Raw genomic sequence first — 27,298 nt, forward strand, 5'->3', positions numbered from 1 at the left:
ATTAGAATGGTAAATGGTAAATATTTAGATAAGCATTAACAGGATCGTGCTAAACTTATGGGATAGTACATGTTACATGGAAGCCATTGGGCAGGTACCAAAATATTAATGATGTATCAAATTGCTTTAACCAATGAATGCTTGTTGTTTTTTCAAGTAAAACATTAAAACATTAGTGCCTGAAAGAAGAAAAGGGCGAGAGGTTAAGTATTTATGCACATAAATAGTGCTTTTTCTACTTTACCTTTCCAATTAGAGTGTAGTTGGGTGGAGATATAGCAAGCCCAACAAATTGCTTGTTTTTCCTGCTAACACTACTGGCATGCAGGATTGGCTGATGAAACCCAAAAATGACAGGTATTTCTCTTTGAATGTGATCTACTGATATATTATTCCAATATATTGCAGATATTGCTTAAAACAAGGCTTCATTTTGAACATGCTGGCAATATTAGGATGTTTCAATGAGAGAAGGATTTGTTTAGAGTCTCTTCTGCACGGGAGCCATTCAACCTTTTGCAAATAAGCCACTGCCTTTCTCAGTATAGAAGCTGACTGAGGGAGAAAATGGCTGCAGTTTTGCATCCTCACTTCTGTTTACTCTTACTATTTTTCAATTTGTAGGGTAATCTTGGTGTGCAACACCAAGTCCTGGCTGACACCAGAGCAGGGAGTTCCTTTCTGGAAATGTGTCCAGCTGGGTTTTATGGCTGGCACCAGCCAAGGCCTCATGGTAAGGTAGAGGTCGTAGTGATATCCAGGAATATCTTTTGATCTTCAGGGGCCATGCTCCACAACTTTCTGGGTGGGAGACTCTATTCTTAAAGCTGGGTTTGCTGCATTTGTGCCCAGCTAATTGCTGGCTTTTCCAGCTGACAGTTTCTTTGAGCCCAGCCAGAAGGGAATGTCCATTTTGCACTCAAAACGGCAGGGACTGAGTAGATCTGATACTGTCTGTTGTGCCTCAATCACATTTCGATTGGTATCAGCTCTTTGCATTTCCTTGCCACCCGAAATCCAACCCAGTGGAGCAATTTGTCCAATAAAATAAGGAAACGTAAATTATATTACAACTTCCAGGAATCTTGGAACAACACTGCTATTGGTAAATAGAGGCTTTCCCTTCCCCAATTAAATCCTTATTAAAATGGACAGAGGTTCCAAAAAAAGACAGAAAACAAGGTCTGAAGTATTTTGAAATATCCGTTCTGGGAAGAGTAAAAAGATTAAGGCAATGACTTTAGGGGGGGAATGTTAAGTCATTTTTAAGACTTGCGGGGGAGGGGGGATCAGGGACCAGTTCTGTGGAAAAAAGTTTTTCCCATGGTTTTGTATGTCGCCTGCATCCCATGCATGGGGCTTCACTTGTTTATGTGGCCCGGTTTCTGGCACGCCGTGGACTGGTGCCAGTCCAGGGACTGGGGGTTGAGGATCCCTGCTCTAGAGAATGGAGCCTGTTAGTCTATTAAGGGATCTTTAAATTATAATAGTATTTTACAGTTAATGTCAACTCACATTTGAACTATTACAATGCAATTTACATGGGACTATCCTTGAAGAGTATTTGGAACTGCAATTGGTGTAGAATGTGGCAGGACGGGCAGTTCTTTGGACCCCTAATGTGGGCCGTGTTACACTGATATTCTGTGTATTGCACTGGCTGCTGATTCCAGATACAATTCAAGGTGTAGTTTATCACCTTTAAAGCCCTTTCATGACATGGATCCAGGCTATCAGGAACTGTCTCACCCCTATGTGATCGGCCTCCTTCACTCACACCAGCAGAAGGGACATGCTACAGACCTTGTCAGTCAAGGAATTTGGCTGGCAGAGTCCAGGTGAAGAGTCTTTTCTGCCATGGATCCTGCCTTTTGGAAGATGTAATCCCTGAGGTGAGATCCACACTCATTCTTTGGACCTTCCATAAGTGCATGAAGGGCTCTTTCAGTTGGCCTGGAGCCCAAATGGGCTGCATCACTCTGGAGGTGGCTAATGGATTAAAACATCCTGCTTCTCCCGAGGTGCATCTTGCTCCCTTCTTCTCCATCTTTTAATTGTACATTATTATGATTTATTGTTTTAAAATTTTACCAGCTTTTAATGTTTGTAAGCCACCCAGCGTCACCTATAGGCAAGATGGGAAACATTCAAGTCAAATAAATAAATAAAATAATTGAATTGGCTGTAAGTAGCAGTAATTATTTACTTGTGTTTTATCCAATGCTTCCTGGGAAGGTAGAACTTGCTTTGGATGTAGGCTTAGATCTCATTACTCTTTTTTTAAGGTTCCAAATTAGGATCTACCTTTCTACCACTATTATCTGGTTTTGAATCACAATTGTATCTACATAAGCTTGTTTAAACTGACTTAGCAGCAGTATGTGGGTGTTAAGCTTAATAAAAGTCTCTTTTATTTGAGTGTCCAATTCATTGTTAACTGTGGTTAGAAGCTTGATAATGCTGTTTGTGCCATCAGTAGGCATTTTCTGGTTGTGAAGTCAGTAATACTGGTGGCACAGGGATTAAAGTACAGTATTGCAGGCTAACTGCCCATAGACTGGAGTTCGATCCTGATGGGGCTCAAGGTTGACTCAAGATCAATAAAATGAGCACCCAAACTGTTGGGGGCAATATTGCTTCTACACTGTAAACCACCCAGAGAATGCTATGGGGTTAGGTATTTAAGCCTAAAATGGTATTGCTAATGCTATTACTGTTTTTGTTTTTTAAGTCCTCATCCCTTTGTTGGATATTGTTGCAGTGTATCGGCATCTTGATTCAGGATAACTAGAATAAATGATTTACATTATAAATATACTTCCAACCAAATGAGAAATAAGTTTGATCCCTGGAATAAATAAAATATATATTAAGCTTAATTTTGCTTGATGAGTTCTATATTCTATATAAAATGTTATTTTTTAAAAAATTAGGATGTTCACGGAGAAGATAGCTTGAAACTCATTCTGATTTTTTTTTCTCCCCTGACTATAGAAGCGCTCAAAGGGCCACATTCTTTTTGACAAAGTATGTGAGCACTTGAACCTCTTGGAAAAAGATTATTTTGGACTCACTTACAGAGATATGGAAAATCAGAAGGTAACATTAACCATTTATTACAGAAAATCATGAGATAACATGGGGAAAATATATTTAATCCAAGAATAAGCAACTATAGAATGAGACCAGTGCTTTGTTTAACAGTAATTATAGCTGAATTCCTGATAGGTAATGTACACTGAAATATTCAAAAGAATTATTACATCTCATTTTGATTTTTGAGATTTAAAGAGAACACGCATATAGTGTTCTGTTACATGTTCTTGAAGATGGATTAAATTTTAAAAAACGTATAGCCTTACAGTTATTCATTAATACAGTTTAATCTTTTTTAAATTGGTTTTTTAACTTTTGTATGGCTGATTTTTAACTCCCTGTAAACCGCCCTGAGTCCTCTGGGAAAGGGCGGTATATAAATGTAATAAAATAAAATAAATAAATAATACATATCTCATTGATCTTTTTTTTTACTTTTTTCCTTCAAGATCCCCCCATCACTTTGACAATTCTTTGACAATCCTAATATTTATTGTTGAAATATTTATGAGGGAGCTTAAGAAGGAAAAATACCTGAAATAGATTTACAGATTACCATTGCTTCCTGCAAGCAATATTTGATTGAAAATGCAACTGCTTTAATGTTACTAGTTAAGCCCAGAAAGTCCAAACTAGGTTGACTTTGGATTTGACATGTTTATCCATCTATCAAATCTTTTCCAAGGACCTGGGATATGCAGACAATCATTGTCTGATTGTCATAGGATGTAAACTGTTCCAAATAAAGCTGCCTTTTGCAATTGATGGATAGTGATTTTGTCAATGCCAGTGGTGTTCAAGTGGTGTTCCATATGTTTTGGAATTGCACTCAAAGTACCTATTACTATTAGTACTGTTGTTGTTTGTTTTTGCCACAGTCATTCTACTTATATTTCAGCTATTTATATTTTGTTATTTTCTCCAATTCCTTTTCTTCTCTTCTGCTATCTTAAGATGTTAATGCACTTTTATTATTGGTATATATCCTTAAACCTGGTTTGTACTAGTTATAATAATAAAATATATAATGAAATTATCTTGTAAGATTAATCCTTATATCTAGATTATAGATATAAGCTGCAATTAAGTAACTTGGAATTTGCTTAGGTCTTAGCATGAATTGGAGACATGTTAGTTCTTAGATTTGCTAAAATCTAAAGTGGTTTGACCAAAGTAATTAAGCACAATTAAGTGTCATTCAGTTGAAACATACTGGTATTGGTTCTTAAAGTGTTTCATATTAGTTCAATTTTAATATTTCACTTGTTATTTAACATGACTTATCGAAGTGTTTGCACATCTAATTTAAATATTTAAAATGTTTCTTTTCAGAATTGGTTGGATCCAGCTAAAGAAATTAAAAAGCAGATACGAAGTAAGTTTTATCAGTCATTTATCAGAGGTAGATTCTAAATTTTTAAAGAGGGAGGCATCATTTAATAATTCAGTAATGATGACAGTGGTGATGATATATTTAACTTGTATGCTGCCCAACTCTCAACAACTCTAGATGGCTCGCAACAAAGACATTAAAATAAATCAATAAAACGTTAAAGATAAAAGATTATAAGGGAAATGAAAAGGGGGGGGTCTCATTCCCCTTTGCCAAAGTCTGGGAGAAAAGCCAGGTCACCACAGCTCCTTGAAATAATAGCAGAATGAAAACTATTTTGGATCCGGAAACTAACTTGAGGGCTAATCCACATGGAGCCCCATTTCCATCTGTCCTGTTTGCCATCGTTCACTCCCTAGAGACTAAAATGGACAATGTGAAATTTGAGCGGGCCCCAAACAAGGAGTATATATCGGAGGTGGTGACCCTTTGAGAGCTGTATGCAACGAAATTTCATTTTGATGTATGCCAATTGGTGTGCATTCAAAGTGACAATAAAGTTATCATCATCGGAAGGCAGCACCACTACAGAGAAGCCATCTTTTCAGTGTCCCAGTAGATGGAAGTATTTAATTTAAGGAGCTGGACTGCACAAACTTCACAGGATCAAATTGGTTGGGCAGATACTATAGACACAATAAGTCCTATAAATAACCAAGCCGTGTGCCATTTAGATAACTAGGAATATTTTTTTATTGAAAAGTTTTACAGTACATTTTAACTTTAACAATCCCCCCCTCCCCCCACCCCTACCTAACCCTCCCTATCCCTCCCACCCATTCCCCCCTCCCCCCCCGACTTCCCAGAGCTAAATACAGGGTATAAAAACAAAGAACAAACATAAGCATCCATATGCTAACAACAATAAACTATTAATTCTATCACCCTCTAGCTCATATAAAATGATTACAAGCAATATTAATATTACATATAAAAAGAAAAGAAAACAGAAAAGGAAACTTACTCAAATGAAATTTCTTAATCCCATATTTATTCTGAATATAATCAATCCACTTTTTCCACTCCATAATATAACGTTCTTGCGAATGATCTTTCAGGTAAGCCGAAATCTTTGCCATTTCCGCCAGGTCAGAAACTTTTAGAGTCCATTCTTCTATAGTCGGCAATTCCTCCTTTTTCCAATATTGACCTATTAAAAGTCTTGCTGCTGTGATTAAGTTCAGCATCAACTTAACGTCCACTACAGTAGCTTCTGTAATTATGCCCAACAAAAACAGTTGCGGACAAAACTTTATCCTTTGCCTAAAAATCTTCTGCATATTCCACCAAATTTTTATCCAGAAAGCCTTAACCTTTTTGCAGGTCCACCATATATGAAAATACGTTGCATCTTCGCTTCCACACCTCCAACATTTAGGCTGATAATTCGGATACATACTTGCAAGCTTTTTAGGGTCTAGATGCCATCTATAAAACATTTTATAAAAGTTCTCTCTTAAGTTTTGGGCTTGCGTGAATTTTACGTTCCTCACCCAGATCTTTTCCCACGTGTCCATTGTAATAACTTCTTGAATATTCTGAGCCCATTTTATCATACAGTCTTTAACGAGTTCTGTTTCTGAGTCAATTTCTATCAACTAGGAATATTTTTAAATCTTACAAGTAGCAGTAACTTTTGTACAAAATTTGACTTTTGCAGTCTTGCTGGAATAAAGTGGCTATTGCTTTTTAAAATGCAGTGAAGGAACCAAATCATCACTTAGTGTCTATTCCATATTATAGACACTGTGACTAATTTGGCTCAATTTTTGTAGCTTGTGTATGCATGTGAATGAATAAATTAATGAGTCAGAGGAGAAATCTTTAAAAGCTTAGAATTTACTTCATAGAGGCTAACATTATTTATGAAGCTCTGATTTTATGCTATTGAGGGCTTCCAAGATAGAAAAGCTCTTTATAAAATAATCACTGGATTCCAGCCATATTCGAAATCATTCAAAGTTTTTGGACTGTCCTCAAGGGGCTTTTGAGTAGGCTTCATTGTGATAACCTTACTTGGAAGTCATTAGATCAGAAATAACAAAGGCCAGACCAAGAAAAAGTAGGAAATAGTTTGCAAAATGAAACTCTTAAAAAGCACTACATGAAGTGTAAACGTTCAAACCACAAATCATTCTTAACTCCCATCAATAAGCATATTGATATAACATCCCCTCCTTTTCTGTACAATTTCATTTATGCTGAAGTTCCAATGAATGAGATATAGAGAGAGTTGTGCATTTTACTGGATTATGGATAGAGATTTTGAAGCTCTAATGCCTACTTATCCATGGGTCCGGGTTACTTACGGGAGCACCTGCTGCCGGCATCGACTTCCCTTCGTCCAGTGCGCTCCCACAGAGAGGGCCTCCTCAGGGTGCTGTCGGTCAAAGAGTGTTGACTGGCGGCCCCCAGGGGGAGGGCATTCTCTGTGGGCGCGCCAGACCTTTGGAACCGTTTACCGGTGGAGCTCCGGATGGCTCCCGACCTTCGCTCCTTCCGACGTGACCTAAAAACATATTTATTTGAACAAGCCGGCCTGGTCTGATGGGTTTAGGGGTATTTTAACATTTTGTATTAATTTATTTAATTGGGCTACTGTATTTAATATTTCTTTTAATTTTTATATATTGTATTTTATTGTATTGCCCTGTACACTGCCCTGAGTCCTTCGGGAGAAGGGCGGTATAAAAATTAAATAATAATAATAATAATAATAATAATAATAATAATAATAATAATAATAATAATAATTTATTTATTTATTTATTTATTTTATTATTTAACTATTACCGAACATCCTTGCCTATAGTGTTTTATGGAAACTTCAGATAATTGAATTGTTGCTGAATAAAACTCAGAAAAAAAATGGTTCTAATAATTTTAAAGGAAGTATCAGTTTTGAAAGTAACAACAATGTCTACTTCAGTAAATGAATTATAATGAGTGCAGAAGACAAAGAGTCCCAACAGTACTTTGTTTTATTTTAGGTGGTGCTTGGTATTTCTCGTTCAATGTTAAATTCTACCCTCCAGATCCTGCCCAACTTTCTGAAGATATTACAAGGTAGTTTATACGTTATCACTGAACAGAAATTATTTCTAAAAAAATATTTTATGACCACAATCTACTTAGCTAACAAATTGTTGCTATAAGATCAGCTGATTTCAATCATCGAAGTTCTAGGGTTTCCTGCCTGAGCAGGTGGTTGGAATAGAAAACCTTGAAGGTCCCTTCAAACTCTCTTATTCTGTTATTGAGCTGATAATAAGTAATGGAAAAGCGTTCATACTTACTGGGATGTTGTTACTTCCCCTAACATTCATTCCTGGTTGAAGTTGAAATTCAGCCTAACTTCTAGGGGCTTATCTTAGAGTCACTCAAATTTATTCTTATTGCAGAGTTCAGGAATCGCTCAGCTCAGTTTTTCAGGCATTGATTACACAATTTTTACACAATTTTTAAAGTGTAGATTTCTATTCCTTCTAATCCCTTATGTATTTAATGAAAAAATACAATTCCCAGATTTCTTGGCAATGAGTGCTTCCATGTTTAGTGTATGTGGAAAACCAGCTTGTTTGTTTTTAAAACTTTACATTACTGGATGATATGTTAAAGAGCTTATTGTAAGATTCATTATTTTATTTATTTATATCCCCACCTTTATTATTTTTATAAATAATTCAAGACAGTGAACGTATCTAATAATCTGGACTTAATTGGGCTGGGTTTCATGCGTAAGCAGGGCTAGAACTCACATTCTCCTCGTTTCTGGCCTGGCACTAGAAACTGATCTATCTTCCTTTCGTTACGTTAGCTTTTCTAAGGGAGAACTCTTTATTGCAAAAATTCTCAAGATTCAGTTGAATAAATTCAGAATAGATTATTGTTGACTTTAATAGATGAAATTGTTTGCAATCAATTATTCATTTAGTTAATAATAACTAAAAAAAATAGAAATTGTCACTTACTAAGATCTTGCTGTGCCTCGTATAACAAATAAAGCTGTTGCTGCAAACAGCATTTCAGCAATTGTTCATATTTTGGGATACAGGGCAATTATTTTAGTTTCCAGTTTGTGTGTATGTATCCATGAAGTGTGAAGTGCTTCTCCCCCCTCCCTGTATTACTTTTTCCTGTTTTTTATGTCCACTATTGAAAACAGCAATGCATTTTATATAAATTGTGTATTTGCTTGTGAACCAGTATAAATTTAAGAATGCTTATTCTTAGAGAAATGCTAATATGCTTTTTTAAAATATAAATTTGTTGCAGGTATTATCTCTGCTTGCAGCTGCGAGATGACATTGTGTCTGGACGATTGCCATGTTCTTTTGTCACACTTGCACTATTAGGCTCCTATACAGTTCAGTCAGAGCTTGGAGATTATGATCCTGATGAATATGGGAGTGACTATGTCAGTGAATTCCGCTTTGCACCAAATCATACTAAAGAATTGGAAGATAAAGTAATAGAGCTTCATAAAAGCCATAGGTGAGACTTGCGGTGGGATTCTGTGTATATAAATAATGGGCCTATGGAAAGTCCTGATCTACTTTGCTGTGCAAGTTGTCTTGACTCTAGTCATTCAGGTGCCTTAGCTTTAAAAACCAAAAATCTCTGCCTTAATACCTCCACTTAGAGCAAATCCCTTTGCATAGCTTTAGCAAAAGTGCCAACTCATTGACTTTGGCATATGCACAGGCATGCATGGAGAATCTACATTTTGAAGAAAATTGTTTTTTATGAAGCAACTTCACTTTCACTTGTTTTTATGTGTGTGTGTTTTTCATATTGATTAACTTTAGGGGAATGACACCTGCAGAAGCTGAGATGCACTTTCTGGAAAATGCCAAAAAACTGTCTATGTATGGAGTAGATCTACATCATGCCAAGGTACATATTTTATTCAGGAGTCTAAAAATTCGACCTCATGAGTCTTCCATGAGGTTTGACAGATTATTTAAATAGAACTCAAACAAGAAGAATAATATAATAAACAAAGCAAAACAATAATAATTACTAATAAAATATAAGTAAAAAATTATAAAAAACAAGTTTTGGTAACACTTTCTTCCCTTTTCTATTTTTCTACCAATACCAACCACTACCTAAATAATTATATTGTATTGTGCACTTAAAAATAGTATTATTGAGGCTGGTCTTTCATACCTTGAGTGAAAAATATGATTGATTTAGCAATAGCAATAGCACTTAGAATTATATACCACTTCATAGTGCTTTACAACACTCTCGGTGGTTTACGGAGTCAGCATATTGCCCCCAACAATTTGGGTCCTCATTTTACCAACCTCAGAAGGATGGAAGGCTGAGTCAATCTTGAACAGGTCAGGATCAAACTCCTGGCAATAGGCAGAGTTAGCTGGCAGTATTATATTCTAACCTCTGCGCCACTGTGGCTCTTTATTCTGTGATCCATTTGTTTTCTTGGTTATCTGTGGTCATCTTCAATGTTAAATCAATACACACTCCTGCTTCTTCAAAATTCAGCTTTCATCTCCATAGAATATTTCAGGAAAACTATTATACCTGTGATTTTGATCTTTGTAGATATATACAAATCACAGCTTTTGAATATCTTCTCCAAGGCCTTTTCCTGCTACCTTATCAAGTGCTACTGTGTGGTGTATTAAATTAAATGATTGTGTACAGGGTTCAGTTTAATTTTAATGTCACCTTATTAATCACGAATGATCCCAGGTTATTAAGTTTTAGCCTTGTAGCTAATTATGTCCCTTACATTGAAGTAGTCCTTAGCATTGTTGTAAAGGATTTCACTAACCAGCTTCAGTAAGAAAAATAGATCTTCTTTTATGCATTTAATTAAATTACTTAATATTAACATATTTATTTTTTAAACTTATCTTTCTCCAAAAAAAAGATTATTTTCATAAGGCTTTAGTAAAATTGTTGTATTCAGCTTTTTAGATTTTTTTTATTCCGTCTTTATTATTTTTACATATAAGTCAAGGTGGCAAACATACCTAATGCTCCTTCCTCCTCCTCTTTTCCTCACAATCCTGTGTGAGGTGAGTTGGGCTGAGAGAGTAGCTGGTTCAAAGTCACACTGTCAACATTCATGCCTAACAGGATTAGAACTCATAGTCTCCTGGGTTACTAGCCTGGTGTCTTAACTAATAGACCAAACTGGCTTTTTTGACAATTTATAATTGATGAAGAAGTTAAAAAGTTTTGGATCATATCAATGTTCCAGTATCATTCTGAATAAAATATTTTCTAAAATGAGCCAGATGCATAATTTCAAAAGCTCTTCAGGCAATTTGCAGGCAAATATATAAATTAAGAATGAAAAACAACCTTAACTTTCACCTTTTGTTAATTGTCATTAACAAATATAAGTTAAATAGGCATCTTTGGGCAAATAAATATCCAGCAAAAATCTTGGTCACACCAGCTATCAAAAAAATTCAAAGAATAATATAATTACGTCTTTCTAAAGAATGTATGAATATCAAAATTGAGATCATTGAGGCCTGTGTAATAAACTAAAGATGATTAAAGGTAACAACTATATTGAAAATTGTTTTCTTTTGCAGGGACATTAAAATACAATATCTGTCCCCTCACTTCAAAGTATACAGTAATTTATTAGATACTAACCAAAAGGAAGTAGCAATTGAGAGGAAGCAGGAAAACAAGTTTCTTCAATGATTATTTTATGTAATTTAAATATTTATTATATATTATTATATGTTTAATAATTAGCTTTCTTCCTAGTACAGGGGTTTCATACATATCATTTGTATATGTATGTATGTAAACAAATTGTGATTTGTTCATTAAACATAAGAAACTTTGTTTCCTCTGGAAATTCTCTGTATGTTTTTTGGCTATGTGCTAAAAATGTGATATTTAATTTACATGGTCTCATAGGATATTAAAAACTTTGTTCTATCTAGCTGATGAACGTAAACACCAAGAATTGTATAACGTTTTAACTGTGTTTTTCTAACACTCTATGCTTGTAGGAATAATTTTATATGCTTTATTAAAATTATGAAAAAATATAGTGAAAGCGAAATATCATAGCTGATAAGCAACCCGTGGACTTGATTCTAGATTAAAATAAATATCCAATCTTTTTTCAGGATTCTGAAGGAGTTGAAATTATGTTAGGTGTCTGTGCAAGTGGTCTCTTGATTTATCGAGACAGACTCAGAATAAACAGATTTGCTTGGCCTAAGGTTCTCAAAATTTCATATAAGAGGAATAACTTCTACATCAAAATTCGACCAGGGGAAGTAAGTAAAATTGAATAAAATTGATCATCATGTTTCTTATGTCTAAATATTGAATTTTACATTAGAAATTAATGCATTGTAATGTATTTATATATATTGCCCTTTAAATATTTTGAAACTTGACTTTTCAGTTTCTCCCTTTTACTTGGTACTACTGCTATAACTCCTCTGTTTTTTGCAAGGAGGAAAAAAAACAGAGATTTGTAATACAGTATCCAATATGCTATACTTTATTTATCTAGTGTCAGTTTGTCTGTTATTAATTTAAATGTGGTTATTATTTTTGTTTATTGTGGTAGTGCAATGCTTACAACCCATATTGCTATCCTAACTGCAGATACTACCAGTATCAATCAATCCTTTTTTGTCCCAATGGCTAAATCTCTCTAGCTTCCTTTAGAGAGACAGCATATTGTGTGTGTGTGTGTGTGTGTGTGTGTGTGTGTGTGTGTGTGTGTGTGTAATTTAAATGGTTGCCCATCACACAGTAGCAATAGGGCAGTTATAAAGATTAAAATCAATGAATTGTGTTACAAACTGTGACCCAAGATGCCTGAGGTAAATACTGCATCCTAATCATAAAATCGTACTTGTTTTGATAAAGGTTGAATATAACTTCTTTATATATTTATTTTCTTTATTCTTACTTTTTTTCTTTTTCTTTGCCGTTTTTGTTTTGTCTCTTCTCTTTAAGTTTAGCCTGTATTAGATTTTACTATTATAATCAAATTCTTAATAAAATTTAATAATAAAAAATGATATGTGTTCATTCAGCATTAATCATGTCACATCCAGTCAAGCCTTTAACAATCAAGAGATGATGGTTGAGGATGTTATATAAGTACAGCAGAATATAATGTCTGTATCTTTATGTTTTAAACACTTTTAAATTATAAAAATCTACAAATGGGTAATAGTATAGGCTTAATTACTGAGCATACAATTTGTAAGTAAATTTGTTTCATCCCAGCTTTCTACATCAGATTTATGAAACCTGAAATGACCATCATGGTCTTGCACACATTTCTGTAGATTCTGGCTTGCATTAATTCATAGTTCTTTTGATTATAAACTAGAGCTTACTGGGTTTTTTAAACATTATTGGTTAATAACCCAGTATATGATATTTTATGACATTATATTTAATTGTTCTCTCTCTCTTCTTCTGTAACATTTTCATACTGTATGTAGGGCAGAGATTATTCTCATATAAAATAACAAGTAAGTTTTCATGGATTACTACAACTATACAGTGTCCTGAAACCTATTTGTTTAAATGAGATCAAATTAAATTGGTGTTTTTATAATAATTGATAGTTCAAAATAAGAATGTAACGTAAAAGAACCAGTAAGATATAAAACATGGGGTTAAAAGCCAGATAAAATTCATGGCCCAAATTATTGTAATTAACCTGTGCTAATGGATAACCTTGACTGTGAATTCCTAGTCCATTTGTAAGTAATGTATTCATATTGGTATGAATATATAAAGATAATTCATTGTAAAGAATTCAAATATTTTTTATTAGAAATTTAAAAAGTAATTACCGGTATTTATTTTCTTTCCTAGTTTGAGCAGTTTGAAAGTACAATTGGATTTAAACTACCAAATCACCGTGCTGCAAAACGTCTATGGAAAGTATGTGTTGAACATCATACATTTTTCAGGTACAAAGTTCTTTTTAATGAGTTTCTTCAAAGTCTGTCACAATGAAATAAGAATAAATTGGTCAAGTTATATAAACAGATATAACATTCTTTTTGACCTCTGATCATGCCTGTCCATTTAAAAATCTAATAGAAAGACACCATGCCTATTAATCACAAGATGTAAGTAAATTCTTAAAAGAATAGTTGAAAGCCATGTTACTAAACATCTGTTCTGTTTTTGATACCCAGTAAAATTAAAATAGTGTGTGTGTGTGTGTGTGTGTGTGTGTGTGTGTGTGTGTGTAGATTTTCACAGGTACAGGTATGTAGGTCTTGGTGTATTCGGGTCTTTTCCCATGTGAGATTGAGAGTGTCTTGGCAGCGTTTCGACGAGGTCCCACCTGTCATCTTCAGGCTGGTGTCTTTGGCTTCGTGCTTGTGCACACAGCCCATTATCCAGGTCGTTACAACACAAAAGACTAATGGGCACACAGCTAACACCTCAGCCACACAGGATGTTACAAAACAGCCAACTAAGCTGCAAACAATAACTCCATCAACCAATCAAGATGTAACAACACAGCCAACCAACCCGCTTACAGCAACAAAGCCAGCATCCCCTACCCCCCCACCAATATTTATAGAGACGGCAGCTCCGATCACGCTTTGCTCACACAATATATATATCTCCCACAGGTTGGAGGTGGTACAGATCCATGTGTCAAGTTACACTACAGTGTGAACCAAATGAAGTTTTTCTAGGCATTGAAGCATACTCTCACAACTTAGTGAGCTACTCTTCCATTGAAGAGATCAAACAACCTTTCCAGTAAAAAGCATATGATAACAAATTCATGGATTGGATGGCCATGGGCCTATCCCAGGTCATCTGTTGCCTGACCTTGGAAAGTAGACACACCATGGATATGATCTTCTAGTTGCAGCAGGGGCAATGTGATCTGGTGGAAGATTTATCATTATCTCCTCTGTGATGGTCAGACCATGCCCTGCTGCCCTTAAGATTTTCCAATCCTGCCCTCCTGCACAGGGTACTCAGATCTATTGGAATGGTTCACCCTTGGTGACTGATACATGCATTCAGGTTCTAGAGGGAGCTGGAGGATGTCCCAGGAGATCTTCTACATGGTCTTGTGGAGGCTCTGACCACAGCTTGGAATCAGAAGGCAGCCAGGACCCTGGACAGTATCATGTCTGTGCCCATCACTTCCAGTGCTTTCTGTGATTCATGGAGGAATTGAGGGTGTTAAAAAGGGCTAAGAAATGGCTAGAGAACCACTGGGGGAAAACGAACAAACCTGTCTGACCACAGATCATCAAGGCCTATCTCATGGCGGTAAGAACAGTGAAATGCAAGTATTTCTCTGCTCTTATTGCATCTGCAGAGTGCCGCCTAGTAACTCTGTTTGAAGTCACCCAACCCCTCCCTAGGGAAGGAGGGCTCATAAGAACATTTACAGGACTGTGTGGAAGAATTTGTATAGCATCTGATGGATAAAATTGCTTAAATTTGTTTTCAGTTGGAATCCAAGCATAGAGCAGGGTCCTCGCCCAGGGAGAGGGAACTTAACAAGTTATCTAGAAGCAGTTTGAATCTGTTGAAGTGGACAGAATCGTGGATCTGTTAGTGCAGCTTCTTGTTTAGATTAGTAAAAGCCTCCAGGAGGATGACTTGCAGGTGAGTCTAGCCAGTCATTAATACATTGCTGCAGGAGGGTTGGTTCCCAGTACCATTTAAGGAAGTCTTAGTTCATCCCTTCCTCAATCTGAATCCCACAGATTTTGGACGCATTCTGTAAGTTAGCCCATTTGGAGCTATCTTGGTTCAAAAGGGTGCCTTATTTTACCCAGTTAAAGGCTACAGGAAAGACAGTTTTAGTACTACATAAATTTAATCTTGCAAACTACACAAAAGATTAATTCTGCACTGAGTGAATTTTTTTAGAGTTTTTGTCTTCACTGAAATAAAAGTGAAGCAAGAGGAGAGAGATTTGGGCTTATTCTTTTCCTGTATTTATCCCACATGTTCAGCTCATTAGTTATTATTTCATGATCTTTTATAGACCGTTAGTTTCTGTTTGTATCAACCAAAAATATATTTATGCAGACCATTTGAGTATAGATAGCTAGGCTGTAAGAAGATACAATTCACTCTGGAATCCATGTTAAGCAAGTGGCATGGTAATGCAATTTACAGTTTGTGACTGCTGGTCCATTTATCAGTACCCTCAGAATATTATTATTCTGGCCTTGAAATGGAGATGAGCACTGCCTCCTATAATCAGCAACAACTAGTGGAATAAAAATCTGCGGGGACTCCATTACCTTTACCTTCACACTGAGAATATGTCTGATGTTATTTCTTATATATGTGTTTGGAACAAATCCAGACTGATTAGAATATATCATTGTAGTTAAAAAAAATAAGTATTGCTGTCTTCATTGAAGAACTAGGTCCATCTGACAAACACATTATAGCTTGAAATATTTCAGACACCATTTTATAATGGGTAATTGACAATAGTTTTTACTATACACTGCGTTTTTAATAATACTTAAAGTGATACTAAATATCACATCCCTTCAATTCAAGGACGGGAGAAAATAGTTTTAAAAACAGGAATCTTTTATTTCAGTTCAGAAACTCAGTCGTTTGTAATATTTATCCCTGTGTGATATATTCTAGACTCTTGCTACCGGAAGCTCCTCCCAAAAAATTCCTCACCCTGGGTTCAAAGTTCCGCTACAGCGGAAGGACACAAGCCCAGACCAGGAGAGCAAGCGCACTGATTGACCGCCCTGCCCCTTACTTTGAACGTTCCTCAAGTAAGCGCTACACGATGTCTCGCAGCCTAGATGGGGGTAAGATATTCTTAATCATCCTTACTTGGAGCTTTGTCTCATTTTCTTTTTAAATAAAACATTGCATTAGAGGACAGATTCAAGTTTCTTGTAATCTCGTGTCCCCTGAGCTTCTTTGGATTACACATGTAAGTATGTGCATGATATGTCATTTATTATAAGATGCCCGTTAAATGAATATTTGCCCTTTCGCTGTTTCTGGCTTATTCGTGTGGCAGTTCTTAAACTTCAGTTCTCCACATTTGTTTCTTTAGCTGCTACTGTTCTTCCTGCTACTGTATTTTTACCCTTTCTGTGCTTTTTTTAGGGCGCTGTAGCTACCATTGCTAGGATGGTAAATGCACTCAGCTTGTATTTTAACGTTGACTGACACAATATGCAAATTGAATGTCATTATGCTATAGTATTTGTTTTTTTTTTTACAAACTTTATGATATAGTTCCAGTATTCACAAAAATAAATCACTATATGACGTTGTTGATGCTCTCTCAGCTTGGATGTTTGCTTGCTTATGTTCCACTGCCTGACTAGGTAACGTCATCCAGCTTGCCTGCCGGTGTTGGTGGGGTTTTCATTATTCAGATGAGTACAAAATCCAAAAACCCTAGGGTATTACTGGAAGTTTGGCATTCAGACAAATCAGCCATCAATAGACACATAGATCAACCACATGTACATACCATTCAAAAGTAGAAAATAAAAAGACAAGAACACTTCCTCTTCCATCAGCCAGTACCCAGATAAACAGGGATTAACACTAGACAAAGAAACAAGCAAGAAACTATCAAGGAGAAAATTAAACATCCACCAGCTCTGGCAGGGCAAACTATGGATAATTCTCGACTTGCAACTATTTATTTAGTGACCATTTGAATTTACAACAGCATTGAATTATGTGCCATTTAATTATGATATAATTAGCAACCATTGCATCATCCCCATGGTCATGTGATCAGAATTTGGCAACTGGTGTTTATGACAGTTACACTGTCCTGGGGTCATATGATCGCCATTTGTAATCTTCCCAGAAAGCTTTTGGCAAGCAAAGTCAATGGCGGAAGCCAGATTCACTTAATGACTGCATTAGTCCCTTAGCAACTGCAGTAATTCGCAGCTGTGTCAAAAAAAAGTTATAAAATGAGACACAACTCATTTAACAACTGTCTTGCTTAGAAACAGAAATGTTGGGCTCGCTTGTGGTTGTAAGTCCCGGACTACCTGTATATAAACAGAGAGCAAATCTCATACTCACTAGCACTGATGATGTTATCTAGTTGGGTAATGAGACATCAGCAAGCAAACAACCATGCTCAGAGAGCACTTAAGACTCCATGATTCAGCCCTTAGCTACATATACTGTATACTTCAATAAATCACTATATTTGAATGAATAATATTAAAAAGGGATTGCATTAGAGAAAATAGTTGATGTATATTAGGCAAATATATATTTAGAAGAAATAGTTCAATTGCTGCAGATTTTTCATGTGAATGGTTATAAATTGTCAAAGGTGATATAAAACTACATGTGGAAAAAGTACAAGTCAAGGAATACCAAAAGTTACCATTCTTAATCTGCATTTCAAAAATATTTTTGGTCAAGATAATAAACCAGTAGTTAACATTCTTCCATACAATTGGGGAAAAAACTGGTTCTATTGTTGATTACATACCATCCAAATTACTATCTGTTTCTTTATGTTACAAATTGGTATAAGTATACTTGCCCTGATGACAAGTAAAAAAACAGTAGCTACCACATTTAGCCAATAGTTAAAAGACTTAGCAGAAACTGAACAGATAATCCTGAAAGTTTTTAATGAGTTGTCTTTTTTATGACTAAATTTAATAATTTGGGTTTCTGTACTATAAGAGATTTTCAACTGCATTTACATTACACCCTAAATTGAATTTATGTGATGCCATTTTCCATGAATAAAAATGTGGTTGAGCCAGAAATAAATATGCCATATTAATAATTAAATTTCAGTCATTGTAATAATTAAAACAATGATAGAACTTACAACTTTGGAAATCAGCAGCAAAGAGTCCAATGAAATCATCCATGTATTAAAGGGAAAGGATGAACTGACTTGTTTTGGCATACTTCCTGAAATCTCAGTTTTATTTTGAAGATACCGACTCTTACTCACTGAAAGAAAAGTGAATTCTTTCCTTCCCACTCCACTGTTAAAAAGCTGCATTTTGCAAGCTGCTAGCAGATTAGAAGTTGCTTTTGGCATTCTCTCTCAGCGTAGCTGCACCAAGATGGCTCCTCTGCTTTTTTCTTTCCAGCCTGATGCTTAGAAGATCCTCCCCCCATTCTTGCAATTTCAGTTCTCTCTTCCACTGTATTGCAGACTGAGGGTCAAAGCTTTGCATAGTGACCATGTCCCTTTTAGGCATGGTACTCTTCGTTTGAAAGGCAGATGTGTTAAAAAGACAAAAAAGACATTAAGGTTTCATTATTGGTTGTAGAACTGTAGCTTTTCTTTGAATTCAACATACTTTTTCCATCAAACTGATAAACTTGCTGGGAAACAATTTGCACTCTTCAGCAATACTTCATTTATTGCTATGTGACCCCGCTGCAAGTCACAGATTGGGAAAGACCCTGCCTACAGATTGGGAAAGGCTGTTACTCAAAACACAAGTTTAGAGTCATTGATCTAAGTGGCTTTTTCCAACGCCATAGTTTTATTTACATTCTGATTTTTTTCCAGTGAACTCCAAATGACTTGTGTATAATCAGAGTTGGATTTATTCAGCAAAAGTACTGATTCATAATCGTTTTGAATTCATGAATCTCACTACTTTTAAATGTAAAAATATTTTTTATTCATTTGTTCATTTTAATTTTTCCATATAGTACAGATTCATTATGCTTCCACTTTATTACATAATACAAATTACAGCACAAAGAGTATTTTGTGCTAGTTTTCATCTCTTAATTCAATTTTTTAAAATTTTTTATTCCAAGTAAGTCCTAAGTGATTTGTATGTACTAAAGTCAATTGCATCTATTTCATAGACCAGAAAAGAACTCATCTAGAGTGAAATATTGAAAATAGCATCCTTCTGATGGCAGATCAAATTCTCTCAGCCCATTGCAGTTTATTTTTCCAAAACCTTATAAAACTCTTCTGGAAAAATTCAGGAAGCATCCTGGAAGATTAAGAGGGAATGGAAAAGTCATTCTTGTATGAGCAGATGTCTTGCATAATTAAAGAGAGCTAATTTTCATCTTTTGCATGCATACTTTATTTTCTTATAAATGATGACGATAAGAACTCTTTTAATACAAGTTCGGTGAGGAATGGTTAAAGGATCTGGATATTTAAGGGAAATTGTGATAGTTGTCTTTTAAACCTCTGAAGGTTGTCACATAGAAGAGGGAGTGCAATTATTGTCTGTTTTCTCAGAAGGCAAGACCAGGTTAAAATCATAAAAAAGGAAGGCCAGGCTAGACCTCAGGATGACTATGAGCTGTCGGTCAGTAAAACAAATTGCCAAAGGATGTGCTAAGTTTTCTTTTCCTAGAAGATCCAAACCATCAGGCAGGAGAGTCAGGAGCCCCCGGTACCTTAATCATCATAAAAAATCTTAAGAAGGAAGCGTTCTCACGGATCAAGTAATTAAAAATGGTGTCGGAAACTTTTGACTTTCAAACAATCAAAATTCAGGTGCTTGGTAACTATATTTGTTGTAGATTTTAGGTTTCTGCCTTCCCAGCCAGTTTTTGATAAGCAGTCAATGAGGGAGGCTAGATTCGCTTAATGACTGCATGAGTCACTTAACTGCAGTCATGCACTTAACAGCTGTGGTGGAAAAGGTCATAAAATCGCCTGTGTTTCACTGAACCATCTCGTTTAGTAACCACCATTCTCTTCCCAGTTGAGGTCATAATTGAAGACTACTTGTATATGATTAGAAAATAATGCTGTTGTATTTTTGTATGCAAAGCATTTGGAAGAAGTATTTGCAACATTCGGCAGACATACAGAGGTCCTGTTTTATAATTGCTCTTGCCTATTGTAAAATATCTCTTTATTTTGTACAGCCCTAATGTATGCCTTGAATATTTAGCGTGTTTCAAGTTGGTATAATAAAGGTGTGGTGAAATGGCCATTTTTTTTCTTTCTATAAATTACTTTTTAACCTACTCTTCAAAAAAAAAATTCTTTCCAGTGAATTAGTGATACTTCTTTGCGTCTATATGTCAAGCACATTGGTAGCTTGCAGTTTGAATTAACTGTGTTTAATTGCCTCTGGTTGCTAATTACTTATTTTTTTTAAGAAAGTACTTTCAAGTTGTCTATATTAATCGTCTTTAGGTTCTTTACATAAGTATAGTGCAGTGTGGTCAGATAATTTCATTATTTTGAAGCTATTCTAGGACAAACTTTAGAAAAGAAGATTCTAGATATAAAAGTATCTGCATGAATGTGAATATATATCACATTAATACAATAGTTGTATATGCATATACATACACATACATGCATATTAATTGTATTGTTTTATATAGGTATTTAGCATTTATGTTTCTGCATGTTTTAGAAACATGAGGCTTTCATTTCACTGGCAGACTGCTTAATGCTGCAAACCTGTGCTCACTGGCCTGGCCATAAATCCCATTGAATTTAATGAGATTTACTTTTGGGTAGGCATGCACAAAATTAAAGAATTAATCCAGAATATAGTTTTACTTAGCCTAATGAATCATCTGTTTTAAGATTTCATCTCTTCACGTTGCATTTACTTTTAGCATCAGTGAATGAAAACCATGAAATGTACATGAAGGATTCTATGTCTGCTGCAGAGGTTGGTACTGGCCAGTACACTACAACAAAGGGCATCTCTCAAACAAACTTGATAACTACTGTGACCCCAGAGAAGAAAGCAGAAGAAGAGAAAGATGACGAACAGATAAAAAAGAAAGAAGAGGAAGGCACTCCAGTTTCAGCAATACGGCACGATACTAAGGTATAGTTTTATATTTTAAATTTAATTCTATCAACTAAGCAATTTTGGTGACAGAGCATAAAGTGTTGGCAAATTACCAGTGTTTGGTAATAAATAATTTGTGATTCTGTACAGTAGCTTTTTTCTGTCAATTTGAAGATGAACACTGTCAATTTAGTTTTATATAGAGAACATGTTTCACTTTTGAATATGCTACATGCTCTACAATGTAAATAACTCTTTTTGTGGGTTACTGCATTTTATTTGCTGTTTTGAATTGCCTTTAAATTATTTGTCATTATAAGACAACTGCCTTTTTTCCTGATCTTAGAATCAGTATTTTGGTATTGTTTATTTCTATGTTATTGTCATAATAAATCTGAAATTACTTTTAACTCCAGATCATGTTAATTCCAAGTCTCCTATTAAAGAAATAGACTATTGGTAGACCTTCAGAAAATATTGTATAGAATGAACAGCTAGAAAGACTAGCTTTAGTCCCAGATCCCTATATAGTATGTCACATATTGTACAGACACACATATAGTGGCATAGGAGTCAATATACTTGTATCCCTTAGTACAATAAAATCAACACTTATCAATGTTTGGGATGTGAGTCCACCCAGTTTAGACATTTGAGTCCAAGAATTTAAGACGTTAAGTACTCACTGTGTTTCAACATGCTTCTATAAAGGTATACAGATGTATTTTTCCATAATCCTGCTTGTCACGTATTTCTCCCACGGCCATTGTTTTCCAGCAGTTTTGCAGCACACCCCAGATATAGTAGGAATACACTCTCTCAGCTTAGATTGGCATCTTTTGTCTGTGTAGGCCAGCCTTCCCCAAAAAATGTTGTTCTTCCAAACTGGAACTCCCAGAATTCCCAATCACCATAGGTAAAAGCTGAGAATTGAAGAAGTTAAATTCAAGTGTCTAGGTGGGTTAGATAGCATCACCACCAGATGGATTTGTAGCTGGCTGACAGGCTGTACTCAGCGTGTGGTCCTCAATGGAACTGCATCTACATGGAAGGAAGTGTGTAGTGGGGTGCCCCAGGGCTCTGTTCTGGGCCCAGTGCTCTTCAATATCTTCGTTAATGATTTGGATGAGGGGATAGATGGGGAATTCATCAAATTTGCAGATGACACCAAGCTGGCAGGAATAGCCAATACTCCAGAAGATAGGCTTAAAATACAGGAGGATCTGGACAGACTCGAACACTGGGCGCTATCTAACAAAATGAAATTCAATGGTGAAAAAAGTAAGGTTCTACATTTAGGCAGGAAAAATCAAATGCACAGGTATAGTATAGGTGGTACCTTGCTCAATAGTAGTAACTGTGAGAGGGATCTCGGAGTCCTAGTAGACAATCACTTCAATATGAGCCAGCAGTGTGCTGCAGCTGCCAAAAAAGCCCACATAGTGCTAGGCTGCATTAACAGAGGGATAGAATCAAGATCAAGTGAAGTACTAATACCACTTTACAATGCTTTGGTAAGGCCACACCTGGAATACTGCATCCAGGGTTGGTCACCACAATGTAAAAAAGATGTCGAGACTCTAGAAAGGGTACAGAGAAGAGCAACAAAGATGATTGGGGGACTGGAGGCTAAAACATATAGGGAACAGTTGCCGGAATTGGGTATGTGTAGTTTAACGAAGAGAAGAGTGAGGGGTGACATGATAGCAGTGTTCCAATATCTCAGGGGCTGCCACAAAGAAGAGGGAGTCAAGCTATTCTCCAAAGCAGCTGAAAGCAGGACAAGAAGCAACAGATGGAAACTAGTCAAGGAGAGAAGCAACCTAGAACTAAGGAGAAACTTCCTAACAGAACAATTAACCAGTGGAACAACCTGCCTCCAGAAGCTGTGAATGCTCCAACACTCGAAGTTTTTTTTTTTTTTTTTTTTTTTTTGAAAAGTTTTACAATACAATTTTCCATTAAAAACCCCCATCCCCCTCCACCCTCCCCTCCCTACCTCCCCCCTACCTCTTCCCTCCCCCCTTACCTCCCCCCTTCCCCCCTCCCTCTTCCCTCCCCTCCCTCCCCCCCACCCCCCTCCCCCCCCCGGACTTCCCAGAGCTAAATACAAGGTATATATATATAAAAGCAATCATAAGCAACCATATACTAACAACCATAAATTCTAAAATCCATCACTCTCTAACTTATATAAGAACAAACAAAACTTAACATTATTAAATATATATAAAAAAAAATAGGGAAAAAAAAAAGAAAAAACACGAAAGAAGACTTATTCGAATGCTAGATAAAACTTCTTAACCCTATACTTATTCTGGATAAACTCAATCCACTTTCTCCATTCCATAATATAACGTTCTTGCGAGTGATCTTTCAAATAAGCCGATATCTTCGCCATCTCTGCCAGGTCGGAAACCTTTAAAGTCCATTCTTCTATAGTCGGCAGCTCCTCTTTCTTCCAATATTGTCCTATCAAAAGTCTTGCTGCCGTAACTAAATTCAGCATCAACTTGGAGTCCACCACTGTAGCATCAACAATTATTCCCAACAAAAAAAATTGCGGACAAAACTTTATCCTCCTTTTAAAGATCTTCTGTATATTCCACCAAATTTTAATCCAAAAGGCCTTAACCTTTTTACATGTCCACCATATGTGAAAATATGTTGCATCTTCAACCCCGCACCTCCAACACTTAGGCTGATAATTCGGGTACATACTTGCAAGCTTTTTAGGATCTAAATGCCATCTATAAAACATCTTATAAAAATTCTCTCTTAAATTTTGAGCTTGAGTAAATTTCACATTCCTCACCCAGATCTTCTCCCACATATCCATTGTAATAACTTCCTGGATATTTTGGGCCCATTTTATCATACAGTCCTTAACAAGCTCTGTTTCTGAATCAATCTCTATCAATGCAAGATATATCCGTTTAATGTGTGCAGGTCCCTGATTTCTAATTTGCTTTATCAGATTTTCATCAATCGTTGCAAATCCAATTTTCTGGTCTTCTTTCCACCTGGCCCGTAACTGAGTATATTGAAACCATGTTTGAACAACCTTCTCTTCTCGCAAGAAGCTATATGATTTCAAGCACCAAACATTCCTTTCCAAACTTAAAATTTCCTTGTAGGTAGTCTCATCGTGTTTGAAACCAGCATGTATATTTTCTATTGCGTGTTTTGGAATTGCCCACAATGGTATCTTACAACTTAGCTTATGTCTATACTTCTTCCAAACTCTCAGCAATGCCTGTCTTAAAATATGCGTCCTAAACACAGTACCTACCTTCTTATCATACAACAAATATGCATGCCAGCCAAACAACAAATCATGGCCCTCAAGATTTAATAACCTCGATTGCGTCAAATTGATCCAATCACTTATTCCTACTAATGCAGCAGCTTCATAATATAATTTAAAATTAGGCAATTTAAGGCCACCTCTCTCACGAATATCCTGCATAATCTTAAGTTTAACTCGTGGCTTTTTCCCTGCCCACACAAATTTATTGATACCACGCTGCCATTCCTCCAAATTAGAGTCTTTCTTAAGAATCGGTATCATTTGGAATAAAAATAAAAATTTGGGCAGGACATTCATTTTCACTGCTGCAATCCGTCCCAACAAAGTCAATTGCAATTTTTGCCAACTCTCCAATTCTTTTTGAATTTTCCCCCACAATTTTTCATAATTATTTTTATATAGCTTTGTATTCGAGGGCGACAAAAGTTTTTAAGAAGAGACTGGACAGCCATTTGCCTGAAATGGTATAGGGTTTCCTGTCTGAGCAAGGGTTTGGACTAGATGACCTCCAAGGTCCTTTCCAACTTATTATTATTATTATTATTATAGGTGTGATAGATTGCTGTATAGGTATACATTATCACAGTAATTACTTATTAGAAGGTACATAGGCTGATGTGAGCTTAAATGGACTCCAGAAGATGGTAGAGAACAGGAAGGCCTGAAGGAACGTTGTCCATAGGGTCGCGATGGGTCGGACACAACTTTGCAGCTAACAACAACAAAGGCTGATGTTGCAGTAACTTCACAAAATGTATGAATTCACACTTTTAAAAAACTTAGTTGATAAAAGGACTTTTCACCTCTTAAATATAAAAAATTATCAGAAACAGTTTTATTCATTGTTGCATTTGTCATTCAATTAGCGATTTTAAGATGTCTGGTTGGGGAATTCTGGGAGTTGAAGTCCAGACAACTTAAAGTTGCCAAAGTTAAGAAACACTAAATTAAAGGCTAAAAATGAAGAGTGACATTTATAGTTGCAGATTACATTGCAAGAACTGTCTTGCTGTAACAATGCTTTTCATGTCCAATTGAATGCACTTTTAATTTTTATTTGACAATTAAAGTTCACTAAGTGATAATATGCATGAAATATGGCATATTCTAGGGATTCCATGTTCCTTCAAATGTATATTTAGATTTTTGACAACCATGATGTTTATTCTTATTCGTTACTTAAAATTCCTACTGGAATATATTCACCCTTTGCAATAAATAGATACCACAATGTACTAATTATACCTCTATTATTAAGAGATTAAATGATACGAGAAAAGAGGTTCAGAAAAAATATACCAAGATACATAGTAAGAAAATAGGAAATAAATATTTTTCCTATATAAATACGGATTTACCCGTATATACTTGAGTATAAGCCGACCCAAGTATAAGCCGAGACCCCCAATTTCACCCCCAAAAACTGGAAAAAGTTGTTGACTCGAGTATAAGCCGATCCGCCGTTCTGCAAGCCTCCGCCGCCGGCGGAGGCTGGATCCGCGCTCTGCAAGCCTCTGCCGCCAGCAGAGGCTCGATCCGCCATTTTGCAAGCCTGAATACACAGGAATACCCTGTGTGGCCGCGGCTCTCGGGGAAGCCCTGGCTGTCCGCTTCCTCGCTCCACGCTGCCATTCGGGGCCCGCGCATTCCCCGGGGAAATCGCGGCGCCCAGCAGGCGAGGAAACACGCCCCCTCCAGTCGCCCCCCCTTCCCTCAGGAGACACGAAGCAAGTGACCGCCCGGAGCTTACCGAGGACTTGCTTCGGTGCTTCCAGGATCGCGCGCACCTCTCCCAAGCCGCCGCCGTCCGGAGACCTGCCGAAGTTTGGGGAGGTTTGGGGAGGTGCGTGCGCACCTCCCCAAACCTCCCCAAACGTCGGCAGGTCTCCGGACCTCCGTGCCCTGCCTGCCTGCTTCTTTCCGCTGCGGAAAGAAGCAGACCTCCGGAAAGAAGCAGACCTCCGTGCCCTGCTTGCCTGCTTCTTTCCGCAGCGGAAAGAAGCAGACCTCCGTGCCCTGCTTGCCTGCTTCTTTCCGCTGCGGAAAGAAGCAGACCTCCGGAAAGAAGCAGACCTCCGTGCCCTGCTTGCCTGCTTCTTTCCGCTGCGGAAAGAAGCAGACCTCCGCGCCCTGCTTGCCTGCTTCTTTCCGCAGCGGAAAGAAGCAGACCTCCGCGCCCTGCCTGCCTGCTTCTTTCCGCTGCGGAAAGAAGCAGACCTCCGCGCCCTGCTTGCCTGCTTCTTTCCGCTGCAGAAAGAAGCAGACCTCCGTGCCCTGCTTGCCTGCTTCTTTCCGCAGCAGAAAGAAGCAGACCTCCGTGCCCTGCTTGCCTGCTTCTTTCCGCTGCGGAAAGAAGCAGACCTCCGGAAAGAAGCAGACCTCCGTGCCCTGCTTGCCTGCTTCTTTCCGCAGCGGAAAGAAGCAGGCAGGCAGGGCACGGAGGTCTGCTTCTTTCCGAAGGTCTGCTTCTTTCCGCAGCGGAAAGAAGCAGGCAGGCAGGGCACGGAGGTCTGCTTCTTTCCGGAGGTCTGCTTCTTTCCGCAGCGGAAAGAAGCAGGCAGGCAGGGCACGGAGGTCTGCTTCTTTCCGCAGCGGAAAGAAGCAGGCAAGCAGGGCGCGGAGGTCTGCTTCTTTCCGCAGCGGAAAGAAGCAGGCAGGCAGGGCACGGAGGTCCGGAGACCTGCCGACATTTGGGGAGGTTTGGGGAGGTGCGTGCGCACCTCCCCAAACCTCCCC

The 27,298-nt window shown here is 37.0% G+C and overlaps 1 protein-coding gene across 15 annotated transcripts in view; it reads left to right on the plus strand.

The window, feature by feature from the left end:
- Positions 1 to 27,298, plus strand: part of EPB41L3 (erythrocyte membrane protein band 4.1 like 3) — a 95,619-nt gene that overhangs the window by 42,959 nt on the left and 25,362 nt on the right. For all 15 annotated transcript variants that reach the window (XM_083358737.1, XM_083358741.1, XM_083358739.1 and 12 more), the window contains exons 4-12: positions 2,995 to 3,099; positions 4,429 to 4,471; positions 7,480 to 7,555; positions 8,765 to 8,983; positions 9,298 to 9,385; positions 11,620 to 11,772; positions 13,343 to 13,440; positions 16,127 to 16,302; positions 21,071 to 21,288. In XM_083358737.1, the coding sequence (XP_083214863.1) occupies positions 2,995 to 3,099; positions 4,429 to 4,471; positions 7,480 to 7,555; positions 8,765 to 8,983; positions 9,298 to 9,385; positions 11,620 to 11,772; positions 13,343 to 13,440; positions 16,127 to 16,302; positions 21,071 to 21,288 (1,176 nt within the window). The remainder of the gene's footprint in view (positions 1 to 2,994; positions 3,100 to 4,428; positions 4,472 to 7,479; positions 7,556 to 8,764; positions 8,984 to 9,297; positions 9,386 to 11,619; positions 11,773 to 13,342; positions 13,441 to 16,126; positions 16,303 to 21,070; positions 21,289 to 27,298) is intronic.

This window comes from Vipera ursinii (assembly GCF_947247035.1).
Source record: "Vipera ursinii genome assembly, chromosome: 3".
Taxonomy (NCBI): Eukaryota; Metazoa; Chordata; class Lepidosauria; order Squamata; family Viperidae; genus Vipera; species Vipera ursinii.